The sequence below is a fragment of the Bufo gargarizans genome, chromosome 1, assembly GCF_014858855.1.
Source record: "Bufo gargarizans isolate SCDJY-AF-19 chromosome 1, ASM1485885v1, whole genome shotgun sequence".
NCBI lineage: Eukaryota > Metazoa > Chordata > Amphibia > Anura > Bufonidae > Bufo > Bufo gargarizans.
Window position 1 is genome coordinate 467,736,405 of NC_058080.1, and position 15,993 is coordinate 467,752,397.

General features: G+C 40.0%; 1 protein-coding gene across 4 annotated transcripts in view; it reads right to left on the bottom strand.

Moving 5' to 3' along the window:
• Positions 1–15,993, bottom strand: part of SYK (spleen associated tyrosine kinase) — a 164,538-nt gene that overhangs the window by 110,968 nt on the left and 37,577 nt on the right. For all 4 annotated transcript variants that reach the window (XM_044273331.1, XM_044273322.1, XM_044273346.1 and 1 more), the window contains 2 exons: positions 5,791–6,245; positions 3,380–3,540 (listed from right to left, as the gene is read on the bottom strand). In XM_044273331.1, the coding sequence (XP_044129266.1) occupies positions 3,380–3,540; positions 5,791–6,192 (563 nt within the window). In that variant the 5' untranslated portion in view covers positions 6,193–6,245. The remainder of the gene's footprint in view (positions 1–3,379; positions 3,541–5,790; positions 6,246–15,993) is intronic.

Consider the following 15,993-nt stretch of genomic DNA (forward strand, 5'->3'; position numbering starts at 1 on the left):
TATTTTTTATTTTACTTTCCACCTTACAGATTACATTGATCTGTACTCTGTCAACTACTGTCATCACCCCCCACTGTATCTCGATTGATTCCCAAAAGTCTCACATTCCCTAGAAAGTGATTGAGGTGCGAATCTTCGTAAGGCGATTTTATTAGCGCACATGCGAATATCTACACTTGTCCCAGAACAGAGGCAAAGGGCATTGCATTCATACATTAGTGATTGAATTGAGTTGCGAATCTTCGTAAGGCGATTTCATTAGCGCACATGTGAATTTTGCATAGCATATGTATTATGCGATAATTCGAATTATCGCATATGCGAAATAATAACGAATTTGAATAATCGCGAATATTTTACGAATATTCTTTCGAATATTCACAAAATTTCGCGAATTCGAATATGGGACATGCCGCTCAACACTAGTGCTGGGCCTAAATTTATGACAATGGACTGTTGCAGTGGTGGGTGACGTGAAGCCTGATTCTCTGCTATGACATGCAGACTGATTCTCTGCTGACATGAAGCCAGATTGTCTGTTACGGGACCTCTCTCCTCTGCCTGGGTGCTGGGCCTAAATATATGCCAATGGACTGTTGCAGTGGTGGCTGACGTGAAGCCTCATTCTCTGCTATGACATGCAGACTAATTCTCTGCTGACATGAAGACAGATTCTCTGTTACGGGACCTCTCTCCTCTGCCTGGGTGCCGGGGCCTAAATATCTGAGAATGGACTGTTCCAGTGGTGGCTGACGTGAAGCCTCATTCTCTGCTATGACATGCAGACTAATTCTCTGCTGACATGAAGACAGATTCTCTGTTACGGGACCTCCCTCCTCTGCCTGGGTGCTGGGCCTAAATATATGCCAATGGACTGTTGCAGTGGTGGCTGACGTGAAGCCTCATTCTCTGCTATGACATGCAGACTAATTCTCTGCTGACATGAAGACAGATTCTCTGTTACGGGACCTCCCTCCTCTGCCTGGGTGCTGGGCCTAAATATATGCCAATGGACTGTTGCAGTGGTGGCTGACGTGAAGCCTCATTCTCTGCTATGACATGCAGACTGATTCTCTGCTGACATGAAGCCAGATTCTCTGTTACGGGACCTCTCTCCTCTGCCTGTGTGTGTGCTGGGCCTAAATATATGCCAATGGACTGTTGCAGTGGTGGCTGACGTGAAGCCTCATTCTCTGCTATGACATGCAGACTAATTCTCTGCTGACATGAAGACAGATTCTCTGTTACGGGACCTCCCTCCTCTGCCTGGGTGCTGGGCCTAAATATATGCCAATGGACTGTTGCAGTGGTGGCTGACGTGAAGCCTCATTCTCTGCTATGACATGCAGACTAATTCTCTGCTGACATGAAGACAGATTCTCTGTTACGGGACCTCTCTCCTCTGCCTGGGTGCCGGGGCCTAAATATCTGAGAATGGACTGTTCCAGTGGTGGGTGACGGGAAGCCAGATTCTCTGCTATGGAACCTCTCTCCAATTGATTTTGGTTAATTTTTATTTATTTAATTTTTATTTTAATTCATTTCCCTATCCACATTTGTTTGCAGGGGATTTACCTACATGTTGCTGCCTTTTGCAGCCCTCTAGCTCTTTCCTGGGCTGTTTTACAGCCTTTTTAGTGCCGAAAAGTTCGGGTCCCCATTGACTTCAATGGGGTTCGGGACGAAGTTCGGATCGGGTTCGGATCCCGAACCCGAACATTTCCGGGATGTTCGGCCGAACTTCTCGAACCCGAACATCCAGGTGTTCGCTCAACTCTAGTGGCCACCCATAGAGGCTATTTTCTGTCCTCCTCTTCCAGTTGTCTCTGATTAAGATATGGAGCAGGGGGCTTAGGAGGTGAGATGCGGAACATAGTTGAATTCGGGAAGGCATGTTGCTGGTCGGGTACATGAGTACCTGATTTTCACAGAGTTAATTACCACTGATAGCTTATTATATACCCAGCGAGAGCGTAATAACAAGTACTTGCTCTATTCACTATACCACTGCTAAACAGGAGACGACACGTAGTGTGAAGACCAGGAAGCAGCGCTCGCATGGAGTACAGCTGATCGCCAAGGGTGCCGGACCCCGCCGATCAGATATTGATAACCTATTCTGAGAATCTAAATAGCTGCACAACCCCTTTAACTTTTGGATGGGGCTGCAGCACCATTTAGTAACACATTACTGTGTATTTCATCTAGATACAGACTGTTTGAGTCATAGCTTGTACAATAGAGATGTTACACTGTAAGCAGGTAAAGATTGAGTAAAATTTTCACAGTCATCGAAAGGTATGCTGGCACTGTAGTCGAAGAGTGAGAAATTATTATTTACAGGCACATATCTTAACACAGGATTTTTTTCTGACTGATATGCACTGTCAACCGCAAGTAGCGGGTTATTAAATATCCCAACTTTAGTCAGCCTGAAAAAATCATACATACTGTATACATCTATATATATATAAGCTATGACATGTAGGCAGATGGGAGTATAAATAAGCCATGTTTAAAGGGGTTTTGGCTCACATTAAGTAGGCCCCCTAGCGTTATGGTATCTAATGAAAGAATTATACTCCCCTTCGCCAACCTGCTCTGGTTCAGTGTCATGGGCTTGTTCAACGTTCTTCTTGTCCCAAGCTTATGGACCCAGCATTAACATGACACTTGAAGACATGTCACTTCTGAGGCTCGTCATTGGCTGCAGCAACTCATATAACTCTGTCCATACTCCAGTTTAAAGAAAGCCAGCCAGGGACTGGATGATCACCAAACAAAGCCAGGACACTGGATCAAAATGGTTGGGAGCAGTTGAGTATGATTCATTAGGTACCACCCATCATTTTCATATATTCACAGAATTACAACTGTAAGCCACTTGTAATCACTTTCTACATAAGGTTCAGGATACCTTTAAGAATAAGAAAATTGTGTCTACTCTAAAGTCCAAAAAGCGAGCTGTTAAATGGGTTTTCCAATGTGATACTTTTTTTAAAGAGCCAAATGGGGATAAAAAAAAAAAAATAAGCATTACTCACCTCAACTATACCTAGCTGCTGCCATTCAGATGCTGCTCTGGACTATGCTGCTCTGCACTTCCCGTTCCCAGCTTGACACACAGGAAATGGCAAAAATGCTTACTCAGCCAAACACTAGCTTACATCATGGGTCACCAGTGCAGCCAGTGATTGGCTGAGTGGCCATTTCCAGCCATTTCTGGTTGTGGAAACTGGAGTAGGAAGTGGATAGCACCAGGGACTACAACATGAATGGAATCAGTGAGATGAGTAATGCTTCCATGCAAATAAACTTAACACTGTCTCCTATCAATTACTTTTAATGTGTAAGATTATGATATGTAATATTTACTCACAGAAAGGTTCCATTGGACTTTATACCATGCAGTAGCAGTTGTTCAGATTCATCTCTTGAAATAATGCCATGAAACCAAGGCATTTTTTCATGAGCGGTGGTGGCAATCAGCTTCTCTAGCTGAGGTTTTTGGCTGATAATAGCTTGTTCAAGAGCTTCACTCTGTGAATAATAAAATAATTAGTGAAAAATGATTGTAATGATAGGACTGCATTGAAATGCACTGTTTGACACAGTGGAAGTTATCGTACCGTGGTGGAAGACCATGTGATTGCTTGGGAGACTTCTATGAAGCCTGATGGCGTTGGTGGGGGGATTTTCCTGTTTCATGTTCCCGACATACGGTAGATTCATTGCATTTTCCTACAGGTGCTATTAGGGGGTGGTTAGTGCACAGAAGTTTTACAGCTTTGATTGAGGGAAATGGTAACTATATATTTCTCGGTTCTGGGCTCCCCCACTGGTCTCTGCAGGCAGCCAGTTTTGTAATATATTTTGTGAGAGGATGCAGGGATTTACAGCTCTATGGGGGAGATTTATCAATGTAAAATGTAGGTTCAAAATAAGCACCACATTTATGTAGCACCTGTTCCACGTTCCCTACTTCTAAATTCATAGAAAGTATATAGCTATATCTCCATCTAGACATACCATATGCATCTCTGAGGCTATATAAGGGACTATGTTCTGTGCAGGGGAGAAAGAGATTAACAAGCGCTAACTGAAGTGCATCTTGGGAGATATATGGATGTTTGTCTCATGTGACGAGCTTCTGCCCACCTACAGAGAGGGGACAATGTCTTTCAGATATGTGTGGAATCAGAGCTTTAAAGTTGTGGGATAAGAACCCCTTTAACCCCTTAGTTTTAAACCTTAGTGACCAGGCAATTTGTCACACAGAGGTGTATTTTCACTTTTCAGTTGGTATAACCATATTTTTTAAGGTTTGCTACTTTCCTATAATAAAAGCTATTTAAAAATGTTTTTGCATTGACAGATCCCGAGACTCACAGCATTATTATTATTTTGCGCCGAAATATGCACCAGAAATACGCCTATTATAGGTGTATTTCTGTTTAATAAATTACCCCCTTCGTTTTTTTCCGAGTCCGTCCTGTTTTTTTTGCGCCCCTTATGCGGAACCATTTACTTCAATGGGGCTGCAAAAAATCTCATAACTGTATAGTGGATGTCGAGAAGAGATTAATAGATGTAAAACATGAAAGTATCCAGTGTGGACTGGTTCAGTCTGAAACCTTTACAGTCTATATAAAGAGACCTAAGGATGTTAGTTAGACTAACACAACTTCAGTAAGCACAGCATATTGCCTGAATGAGTAATAATAGGAAATTTTGGTGGCAGGGTTACGATAGGAAATTGTCATCAATGGAGAAAATGTAAAGTAAGGAACAAGCACTTTGTACATATAGGAAAGAATAGCAAAGGAATCAAGACATTCACATGGAGCAGTTTCTAAGTGTCAAGATAAAGATTGCATATATACTGTATGAAAAACAAAATGCACAGAGGCACTCTTCTGCTTTCCCTCAATCTATGTCATGAAGGGTAAATAACAGTGTTCGATGATGAAAGCAGATTCTGCATTGGCACAAATGATGGCTGCATTGGAGTCCATAGGATGGTTGGAGAGTGCCTGCTGCCATCATGCATAGTGACACACAGGACTAACCAGTTGTCATGGAGCACCATTAGCTACCATTGCCATTCCCATCTGATATTCATGGCAGGAACATTGACTAGTTTTCGATATATCCAGGATATTATGGAACCAGTCCTACTGCCTTTTTTTGAATAAGTTAGGAGACATGGTTTCCCAACAAGATAATGCACTGCTAGCACTACACAACGTGCTCTTCAGGGTATCAAGCAGCTGCCCTTGCTAGCTATATCACCAGATCTCTCCCCATCTAGAATGTCTGGGACTGGAAGGGGAGATGATCTCCCATGCTCAGCAGCCAACAACCATTTAGGCATAATTATGAATCAAGTTAAAAGAGCTTATTCAGAATCTATTCCACCATTCCAGGGTGGAACCTTTATAGCCGCAAATAGTACAAATACCCTGTTGCAGAAGCCAAAATAAAGGGTACACCACCTGGGTAGTGCGATCATTGGCCAAGCAGCACTAGAAATTTATAAAAAATGTTGTCAATCTCGGCTCAATTGCATTACATTTTCCAGGTGTTCTTTTTTTTATTTTCCGGTAGCGTATTTTTGTTTGGGCTCTGACTTCTCTCTCCAATTACAAGGTTCTCCAAAGACAATTCCAGTATACACAAATCACGCCAATATTTTGATATCAACATTTGAATCATAGTTTGTCTATTAATGAAAGTTTAAATATCACATTGAGAGTTGCCTACATACAAGCACATGAAGGATGACCTTACCTGTAAATTCCATGTTTGTTGTACATACTCTCTGATAAGATTTTCCTTGAGGTCTTCAAAAGGTCCTATTTTTGGTTGAACTCCAGATGGACGACTACAGGGTTTCTTCAACAAACAGACAAGTCCACTACTTTCATGAGTGTGATAATTACATAGCTCAGTTGGAGAGTTATGTGATATTCCACCAGTTATTGCATAAGTTCCACTCAACTCTCTTTCTATAGTATAATGGTAATATTTTCGACTATGAGATACAGATAGGGCATAACCTCCAAGGTAACTTCTGCTTTGCCGCAATAAATACAGGCCATCACTCAAACCTCCTTGCTTAAGATAGTTCTCAGCTTCTTCGCGTGTTATGTTGCCAAAAAAATATGGCAACTGGTTTGTGCCTTCTGCCATGTCCTAAAAATTCTCAAGACTTGATATCCACAACAGAAGTTGTAGCTTGGGACCTATAAAATGAAAGTAGATATTTTACTCAATACATTTCATTTGTATTTTTATAGTTTAATAAAATGTTTAAATTAAAGTCTGCTTGATCTAACATGATAGAACTGTTATTAGAGTCAAATGAAATCAACATTTCACAATTGATAAAACTGAATGAGGGAACATAGCACCTTATACTTCATAATTGAATGCTTTGAAAGGAATTTGTCATCAGAAAATGAATTACTGTTTATATCAAGTTTTTATGTCATATTCTTAAATAATATTTAGTGATGTTATTTGAAAAAAATAAATATAAAATCAGCAGTTTTCACACTGGCCATTAAGTCTAATAATAGACACCACTTCTTGGTCTGTATAGATCACTTTTCAGCAGTCATCTCATTATCATCACAGGCGGAATTACTATGACAGGTATCATCTATATATAGTTAAAACAGGAACCACCATTCACAATAGGTGATATCACAGCTTACATACTCTGTCCTGACCTCTGACTGCATATGTCACAGAGCATGTCTAGAAAACTCTTTCATAGAAGTCAATGAACTACCCTCCAGTCTATGGCCTGTGGTGGCTGTCCCCATAATTGTGTCCAGGAATCAGAATAAAATAAATGCACAATCAGAAAATAAAAAAGCATGTTTGTTGCTATGTGGTATTAACTGGCACAATTTTTTTTACAGGGGACATATTCCCTTTAAAAGGGAACTCAGAAGTGACCTGGGTATGTAAATTAGTATTTTATTAAGCTATGTTTGCTCTTATGCGAATGTGCTCTTTTTATGTTGATTAAGATGTTACATGGATTGTTGTGTCTATGAGAGTTGTGCTATTTAGGGTTGGTGGTAGAAGTCTACATTTTGGAATTCACACTAATTTCTTTAATATATAAAATATAGCATGTGTTCAGTTGATGGTTGTTTTATCTAAAATGCTACACTTGATTATTTCTATGCACTGGAATACATTTGTGAATATTTATACTATAGCTGATATGTTTAATTTCTGTGGGATATCACTTACCCAATTATTATCAGTAGTACTTCTAATTCTACAATTATAATTATTAGTAGTCTTTTATTAATACCTCCAGTAGATATATAGTATAATACTATATTTTTTCACCATCAGCTCACCCCTTCACCTCCCTCACCTCTTCATAGACTTATATGAGTAGTAATCTGATCCTTCAGTGAGCTAATAACCTTAGTCTCTCAAGAGTGATGTAGCAGAGATTTGAAGATCCGGATAATAGCAGAAAAGTACACTCCTCACTGGTAAGATATATTCCAAACTTGCTTATATTCACATGTACTATTAATTCATGCAAAATATTCAAAGGTTAGTGACCACTTAATTTTAGAACAAATCCCATATTCCTCAGTATGAAATTGGATGCATAAGGCAGAAGGGCCATCTTTGATGATATGCTATAGTATGGAGCCACTCTCCAATAGAAACATTGCCTCTAAAGGAGAAGACATATGAAAGTATGGAGGCCTATTGATTGCATATGCATTGGTATTTTTAAACTATTAGGACTCTGTGCCTCTGTGCAGAGGTCTCTGTATGGCTCAATCAGAATATTTGCTGTCCATGTAGTAGCCCCTCCATGACCTTGATAATCTTTACCATTTATGGTTTTTCTTTGAATATGTTTTTTTAGAAGTGTTCTAAGCTAGTGCAAAATTATTTAATTTTGTTTGGGTAGAACTGAAAATAACTTTTCTGAATTCAGTTCTGGAAAAATATTGATTCGGAGGCAATTGATTTGATGTCCAATTACTTTTTATGAATGCAGTAAAATAGAGAATGGAAATTTGTGAGTTCTGTGTGTATGAACTGTATGGTTGTTTTATTTCAGTTCCTCTTTTACTTTCACTGAAGATAATTATAATGACTGTCCCCACCTATCCCCTCCATACATCTGTACCCTAATCTGCTGATATCACTCCACACATAGTTTCTGGTCCTCGCAAGACCTTCTTCTATGCATTTTCTGCTCTCCTCATGTCTGCTCCACACATCATCATACCCAAGATTTCCCACCCTTTTCTACCTTCTAAACTCTGAAAAGAAGCCTTAAAACCCAACTCTTTAAACCCTGTGGCCACTTCATTAACATGCAAGCAGCTTCTATCCTACATTCTGTCTTTTTCCCTCTTCCCATATACAGTTGCAAGAAAAAGTATGTGAACCCTTTGGAATTATATGGATTTCTGCACAAATTGGTCATAAAATGTGATCTAATCTTCATCTAAGTCACAACAATAGACAATCACAGTCTGCTTAAACTAATAACACACAAATAATTAAATGTTACCATGTTTTTTATTGAACACACCATGTAAACATTCACAATGCAGGTGGAAAAAGAATGTGAACCCCTAGAATAATGACATCTCCAAGAGCTAATTGGAGTGAGGTGTCAGCCAACTGGAGTCTAATCAATGAGATGAGATTGGAGGTGTTGGTTACAGCTACCCTGCCCTATAAAAAACACACACCAGTTCTGGGTTTGCTTTTCACAAGAAGCATTGCCTGATGTGAATGATGCCTCACACAAAAGAGCTCTCAGAAGACCTTTAATTAAGAATTGTTGACTTGCATAAAGCTGGAAAGGGTTATAAAAGTCTCTGGCATATGCTAACATCCCTGTCAACGAATCTACGATACGTAAAACACTAAACAAGAATGAATTTCATAGGAGGATACTACAGAGGAAGCCACTGCTGTCAAAAAAATAACATTGCTGCACGTTTACAGTTTGCACAAGAGCACCTGGATGTTCCACAGCAGTACTGGCAAAATATTCTGTGGACAGATGAAACCAAAGTTGATTTGTTTGGAAGAAACACACAACACTATGTGTGGAGTAAAAGAGGCACAGCACACCAACATCAAAACTTCATCCCAACTGTGAAGTATGGTGGTGGGGGCATCATGGTTTGGGGCTGCTTTGCTGCGTCAGGGCCTGGACGGATTGCTATCATCGAAGGAAAAATGAATTCCCAAGTTTATCAAGACATTTTGCAGGAGAACCTAAGGCCATCTGTCCACCAGCTGAAGCTCAACAGAAGATGGGTGTTGCAACAGGACAACAACCCAAAGCATAGAAGTAAATCAACAACAGAATGGTTTAAACAGAAGAAAATACGCCTTCTGGAGTGGCCCAGTCAGAGTCCTGACCTCAACCCGATTGAGATGCTGTGGCATGACCTCAAGAAAGCGATTAACACCAGACATCCCAAGAATATTGCTGAACTGAAACAGTTCTGTAAAGAGGAATGGTCAAGAATTACTCCTGACCGCTGTGCACAGTCTGATCTGCAAGTACAGGAAACATTTGGTTGAAGTTATTGCTGCCAAAGGAGGTTTAACCAGTTATTAAATTCAAGGGTTCACATACTTTTTCCACCTGCACTGTGAATGTTTACATGGTGTGTTCAATAAAAACATGGTAACAATTAATTTGTGTGTTGTTAGTTTAAAGGGAACCTGTCATGTGGATATTTGATTGTATATAATTAGATTATAATCATTAACTACTAAAAAGTGCCTTAGATGTATTCACTTACTCATAATATACACACAAAGATGCTGCATGCTAATGAGCTGATTTGAGTCCAGCGTATATTTACTTCAGAGCTATAGCCACTCCCCTGCCCACCTGCTGCTGATTCATATGGAAAATAACTGTCATTCAGCAGCAGGTGGGCGGAGGGAAGGTGAGCACATGAATATTCAGGACTCATCATTATCAGCTGGAGCTTTTCAATACAAGATGTTGGCAGTCAATTAAAGAAAGTGACCCAGCATTTTGCTAAGAGAATCAGTCACTTATTTATGTTGCCCTTAGTTAGGACACCATAAAACTGGTGACAGGTTCCCTTTAAGCAGACTGTCATTGTCTATTGGTGTGACTTAAATGAAGATCAGATCACATTTTATTACCAATTTGTGCAGAAATCCATATAATTCCAAAGGGTTCACATACTTTTTCTTGCAACTGTATGTTGTAAACCCTCACAGATAGGCACTTTGCTGTTTCTGTACCAGTCTGTCTCTCCTTCCTTGGTGCACCAAAGACCTAATGATATATAACTAAAAAGTGATATTTCTTGGGAATAGGGCAGCAGACCTATAAATATGGTATTGCTTTTCTTATTAGAATCAACCCTACCAGGCATTATGCCTGGTTTAGTAGGGTTCATCTTGATGACAGATGTTCTTTAACAAATATTTTGCTATGGACAGTCCATTTATTGACAGTTTGGATAAGATACTTCTTACTGGAGTAACCAATGAAGAAATAACCTCTATATTTCATCCAATTAATATATGTCACTTGTGTGTTATGAAATCCTGGCTAATTCCAACCACTCAAACCACTATAATGATATCTACAGTTGAAGCATTTTAATGTTGACTCAGACTTTTTCAGGAGAAATAAAGTCTCCCCTCTCCTCCACTGCAATCCTACATGAAATATGTAACAAACATGATTAATTTGGCTTTTTTTTATCACACATTAAAAATGTTTTGTAAGTAATTTCACGTGTATTTATGATCAATGTCAGGCCTTATTTCTCTTAAATATAAAAACTATCAGTAAAAGGCATACATGAAGGAAAAATTATATTAAGAGCTGAAAAACCACAATAATGCCTATTTCTCAAATTCAGTCATCTTGCCTAAACATGACTTAGGAAGCAGTATCTACATACTTACAATGGTTGAAAAAAGAGACAGGTTCATCAAGTTCAACCTTTCTCAGATCAGTTATATCACATTCATTTTTAGATTAATTATAACGCTCAGTGCCTTTAGCATCTAGCCACTTTTAATTGCTGACATAGTATCTGCCATTATTAACTCTTTGGGTTTGGCATTCCATGGTTTGGCTATTCTAACTGTAAAGAATCCTTTCATGTATTGATGTCAAAATCATCTTTCCTCCGCACGTAATGAATGACTTTGTAAAGTGGGATTAATAACTCTGTTGCCAGTTCTTTGTATTGACCACAGATGTATTTGTACATGTAAATGAGATCACATCTAAAGACGCATTTAGACGAGTAGATAATTGTTTAGTCAATTAACGATACAGTCGACTTTATCTAAAGTCAAGTTTTTGCAAAGATTATGTACAAATTCGTATGACTGCTTACTCGCTCACTCACTGTATTTAGACAGCAACGATTTACAAAAAACACACACTGTACCGTTACATTATTATAATTCAATAACAATAAAACATAATTTATTAATTCATGTGTCTCTTGTGGACATGTCACCACTGAAGCCAATCATTGGCTACAGAGAAGCAGGTGATCATGCCTATGCCAGGGAGGAAGTAAACAAGCTGCAGACCAGAAGATTGACACATGGGAGCCAGCACGCAGGACCAGAGTGGGGGGAGCAGGTACTATAAGTATAATTCTTTTAATAGCAGAGGCAGATTGTGGGCAGATAAAACGCAGGTATACCCTGACAACCTCGTTTTACTATTTCCTGTGGAAACACAGAAACCAGGGATGTAATCTGTTTATACTGTATACACCTTTCCATAAAGGGTTAAATTGACTCTTTCACCATAAATCAGGCATGTCCAAACTGCGGCCCTCCAGCTGTTGCAAAACTACAACTCCCAGCATGCCCTAATAGCTGTACGCTATCCAGGCATGCTGGGAGTTGTAGTTTTGCAACAGCTGGAGGGCCGCAGTTTGGACATGCCTGCCATAAATGTTTACATAAATGTATCCTCTATGGCCAAAGTATGTGAACACTGTTCCTAATTTTTCAGCTCAAGTGATTCAGCTACACCCATTGCAAAGACAGATGCGTAAAACCAAACACCACACTGCAATCTCTACAATCTCTCTAAAATAACGCCTCACCAAAACCAAATTCCACAATGCAGCACAAAATACTGCCCCAGCAGAACCAAGTACCACAGTTTGCAAACTTACCCAGTTAACTGCTGTTACATCACTCACTGTAGAGTTCCAAACTGCCTCTAGAAGTGACACATATGTACAAGAACTATGCATCGGGAGCAGAATGAAATTGACTTCCATGGTCCATGCACAGAAGTCTACGATTACCATGTGCAAAGCTAAGCATGGGTTAAAGTGTTATAAAACACTCCACCACTGGACTCTGAAGCAGTGGAAAGATTATCCGGAGGGATTAATCAAGTTTAACCATCTACCAGTATCAAAGAGCCTGTAAAATGCTGTCTATCAATATGTATGGTTGCTATTCTTTACAGACACAAAGAGCCCAAAAAAACAAGGCATGACTACCAGGAGCCACAAGCTATAAATTTACACACAATTCACCGTATTTTTCACCCTACAAGATGCACCTAGGTTTTAACAAAGAAAAATAAGAGAAAAAAAGATTTTTCATCTGATCTGAGGTCTAATAAAAATATTTTTTCTTATTTTTCATTAGCAGAGAAAAAAATTATAATATATTTTTCATCAGACCTCAGATCAGACTCCTAAATCAAATCCCCATTCCTCACCTGACCTAAAATAAGATCCCCAAACCTCATCAGACCTCCAAATCAAACTCCCAGTGTCAGACCCTCAGTGCTCAGATCTCCCTCCCCCAATGCTCAGATCTCCCCTTTCTCATATCTGACCCCCCATGCTCAGACCTGACTAACCCATGCTCAAACAAGACCCCCCATGCTCAGATCTGCCCCCGTGCTCAAATCTGAACCCCTATGCTCAGAGCCCCCCCATGCTCAGATCAGACCCTCATGCTCAGATCAGACCCCCATTGCTCAAGAGCCACAGGTTGGCCACCCCTGCAATAGATGGTTCTTGCTCTTTATGCTTCCTGAGTTGAAAACTGAAAAGGTGCCAGCATTTCTAGCACCACCTCTTACATCCAGTGATGTCTCCTCTGATGTAGACATCCTCTTTCCTCAAATTCTCCATTCAAACAGGCAAACACTTCTGAAACAATCTCAGCCCTGCTATACTGTAGCTTTCTCAGCTCTGCTATGTTAGCTGGATTAAACAGGACACTTTTCCTCTTCTGCTGTAACTGCAACTTAACTTCTTGTAGTCTGTCTCTTACTTTATCTTGATCTAGGGAAACTTTCCTCCTGGCTTTAGAGGCTTGTAGCTGGGGCCTCTTGGCCCAGCAGAGCGGACAGTGCTCTGCTGGCTGACACACAGCCTTCCCCTTACAGGGGTGAGCTGGACTCCACACAATCTGTACCCAAGGAGGGAAAGGCTAGACTTCCTCACCACTAACTAACTCCTTCCTCTCTAGAGAGAGGAATAGAATGGAAGTAAGGGTTTCATTCTAGGTAACTGGAGTCACTGGAGCAGTTGATATAGCCCCGGTGCTGAGTGTCTACAGGACCAAGCCTCCAACAACCAAGTTACTTCAGCAACCATTCGGATCCTGGGGTTTCTAGATATCAGTAGGGCAAACTTTAATGTTTCAGCATGTGGCCAAGCGGCCCAGCAGTGCCACCCACACTGAAAAAGGAGCTTGTGCTGGAGTGCTGAGCATAAGTGGAGGTAAATAGTATAAGTTCCTCAAGGCATAGTTAGGCATTGCAGAAGAGACTGTTTAAAATGATTCAATTGCTGCGTACAACTACCTTGAAGTGACTATGACCATTATAGACATTGTTAGGGTATGGCCACGTGGTCAGGTATTCTGATGCAGTTTAGAAAAACAAAATCAGAAGTGGATCATAAAAGGAGAGAAGGTATAAAGGACAGATGCCACCAAAGCAGAAACCTCACAGCGTGGCCGTACTGCTAGACGTACCTCCAAACATATCTCCCCAAGGCCACAGGAATAAGACGAAGAAAAGGATAATTAACTGTATAGTTAAAAAGGAGAGGGACAAAACTAATAGATTTCTTGTCTGCCTCCCTTGGAACCCAATTTAACCATAAGTTTCAATGATCACAACTTTGCTTCAAATAACCTTTTGATATAGATTGGGTTTTCTCTACATACATTAGGTAATCCATATAATGATCCTAGAGCTGCATTGTTGGTGGCTTTTCTGCCTTCCAATGTAGAATTTTAACTTTTTCGAGCCACATCAGCCCCATCGGCCACTTAAGTACATTCATCTTACTTTTTTTGAATCTACACGCTTCATTTTACTCCACAATATGCATTTTATGGCAGGATACTTTCATTTAAATTTCTCCTCTAATATACCAAGAATACAGTCTTGTGTACTTAAACAAAGTAGCAAATAAGGCATATTTTGAACCCGTAAATCCCTTTCTCTACTGTGTGACCATTTTCTGTTACAAATAAAATCCCTCATGTGAAATGAAACATTTCTTTGATAACCAAATTGTGGAATTCTGTAACACAAAGTAACGAAAAATGTAATTTATCCAAGTCAATTTGTTACCCGTCTACCTGTACACATTTATGGCATATTTTGAGATGGGAAAATCTCTTTAAATGCACAAACAGAACTTGTTCAACAGAGCTGTATTTTTTCCCATCATTGTGTAGCCACAAGAACAGCCAACAGATTCCAGTTTTTGCAAGCACCAGTTACAGGAAAAGATCATGTGATGCAATCTGTGTCGTGGACGGTTTGTCATATGATCCTGGCTGGAGGTGCTGAGTCAACTACACTTTTGTATGCAGAGGCATCACACAAAAATACACATATTTTACCGTGGGATATAATTTTTTTATTTTTGCATGTAGTCTATTGATAACCTATGACACTGTATGCCTATATAGTGACATACTTCAAAGCCATTTGTTGGAGGTATGAATTTGGCAATAATCCCTACATGTTTGATGAAAATATATAATGGCTGTATAATGGCTTTAACTGGTTGTGAAAGGGCACATGATGTGTTTGAGCCTGTTTTCACATAACAGACCTTGACAGACAAATAAAGCTTTTTGTAACTCTTAGGGTATGTCCACATAGCATATCTGCTACAAATTTGTGGAGGTGGAGAGCAGCTAGGTGGAGCTGTTAGGAGGATGCTCCTAGTGGACACCTAGTGGCAGTGTTTGCAAAGGACACCAGCAGGCCACTTTTCAGGTAGAAGACAGGCTTCAGCTAGTGTTCCCACTGGACTTGTATGGCATCATATCATGTGACAAGAATATTAGTTCCAACAGTGGACTGTTGTTTCTAGTTACTTCTAGCCAAGAATGTGTTATATTTGGGAAATGTTACTAGGACATGGCCAGACTGAGACTGTTATTGGTCAAGTGTTTCACCTGACCTAAGTGTGAAAGTTATGAACTTACTGTATATACAGGGATATAATAAACCTCTGAAGGTAGAGCCAGTCTTGGTGCTCTATGTTCTTTCCCGTCAAGTGCTTAGTGTTTGGCTTGGTACCCGTGTTTAGAGCTGTGTTTGTTGCTGGAATGTAGGTATGGTTCCCAAAAAAATGACTTGCTTGATATTTCATCAACCACTAACTGTTCACATCTTGGCATATTGGAAAGATGAACTAAAGTGTAAAGAACCCAGAGGTCACCAGCAACACAGGGCCAACACCTATAATCATTCCTATAAAACTGGTCTTCATAAACATGCACAAGTTTGGTGGGAAATCTGTCTTACCTTCAGAACGGTTGGAACTGTGGCTAGATTACACCGAGCGCCCACACTAGTTCTGCCTCTATAGCAGAGATAAAATGGACGCTAATATTGACTACTTGGAATCTCTCTATGGTGACACCACCACAGTCACTGACCAGAGCAAAACA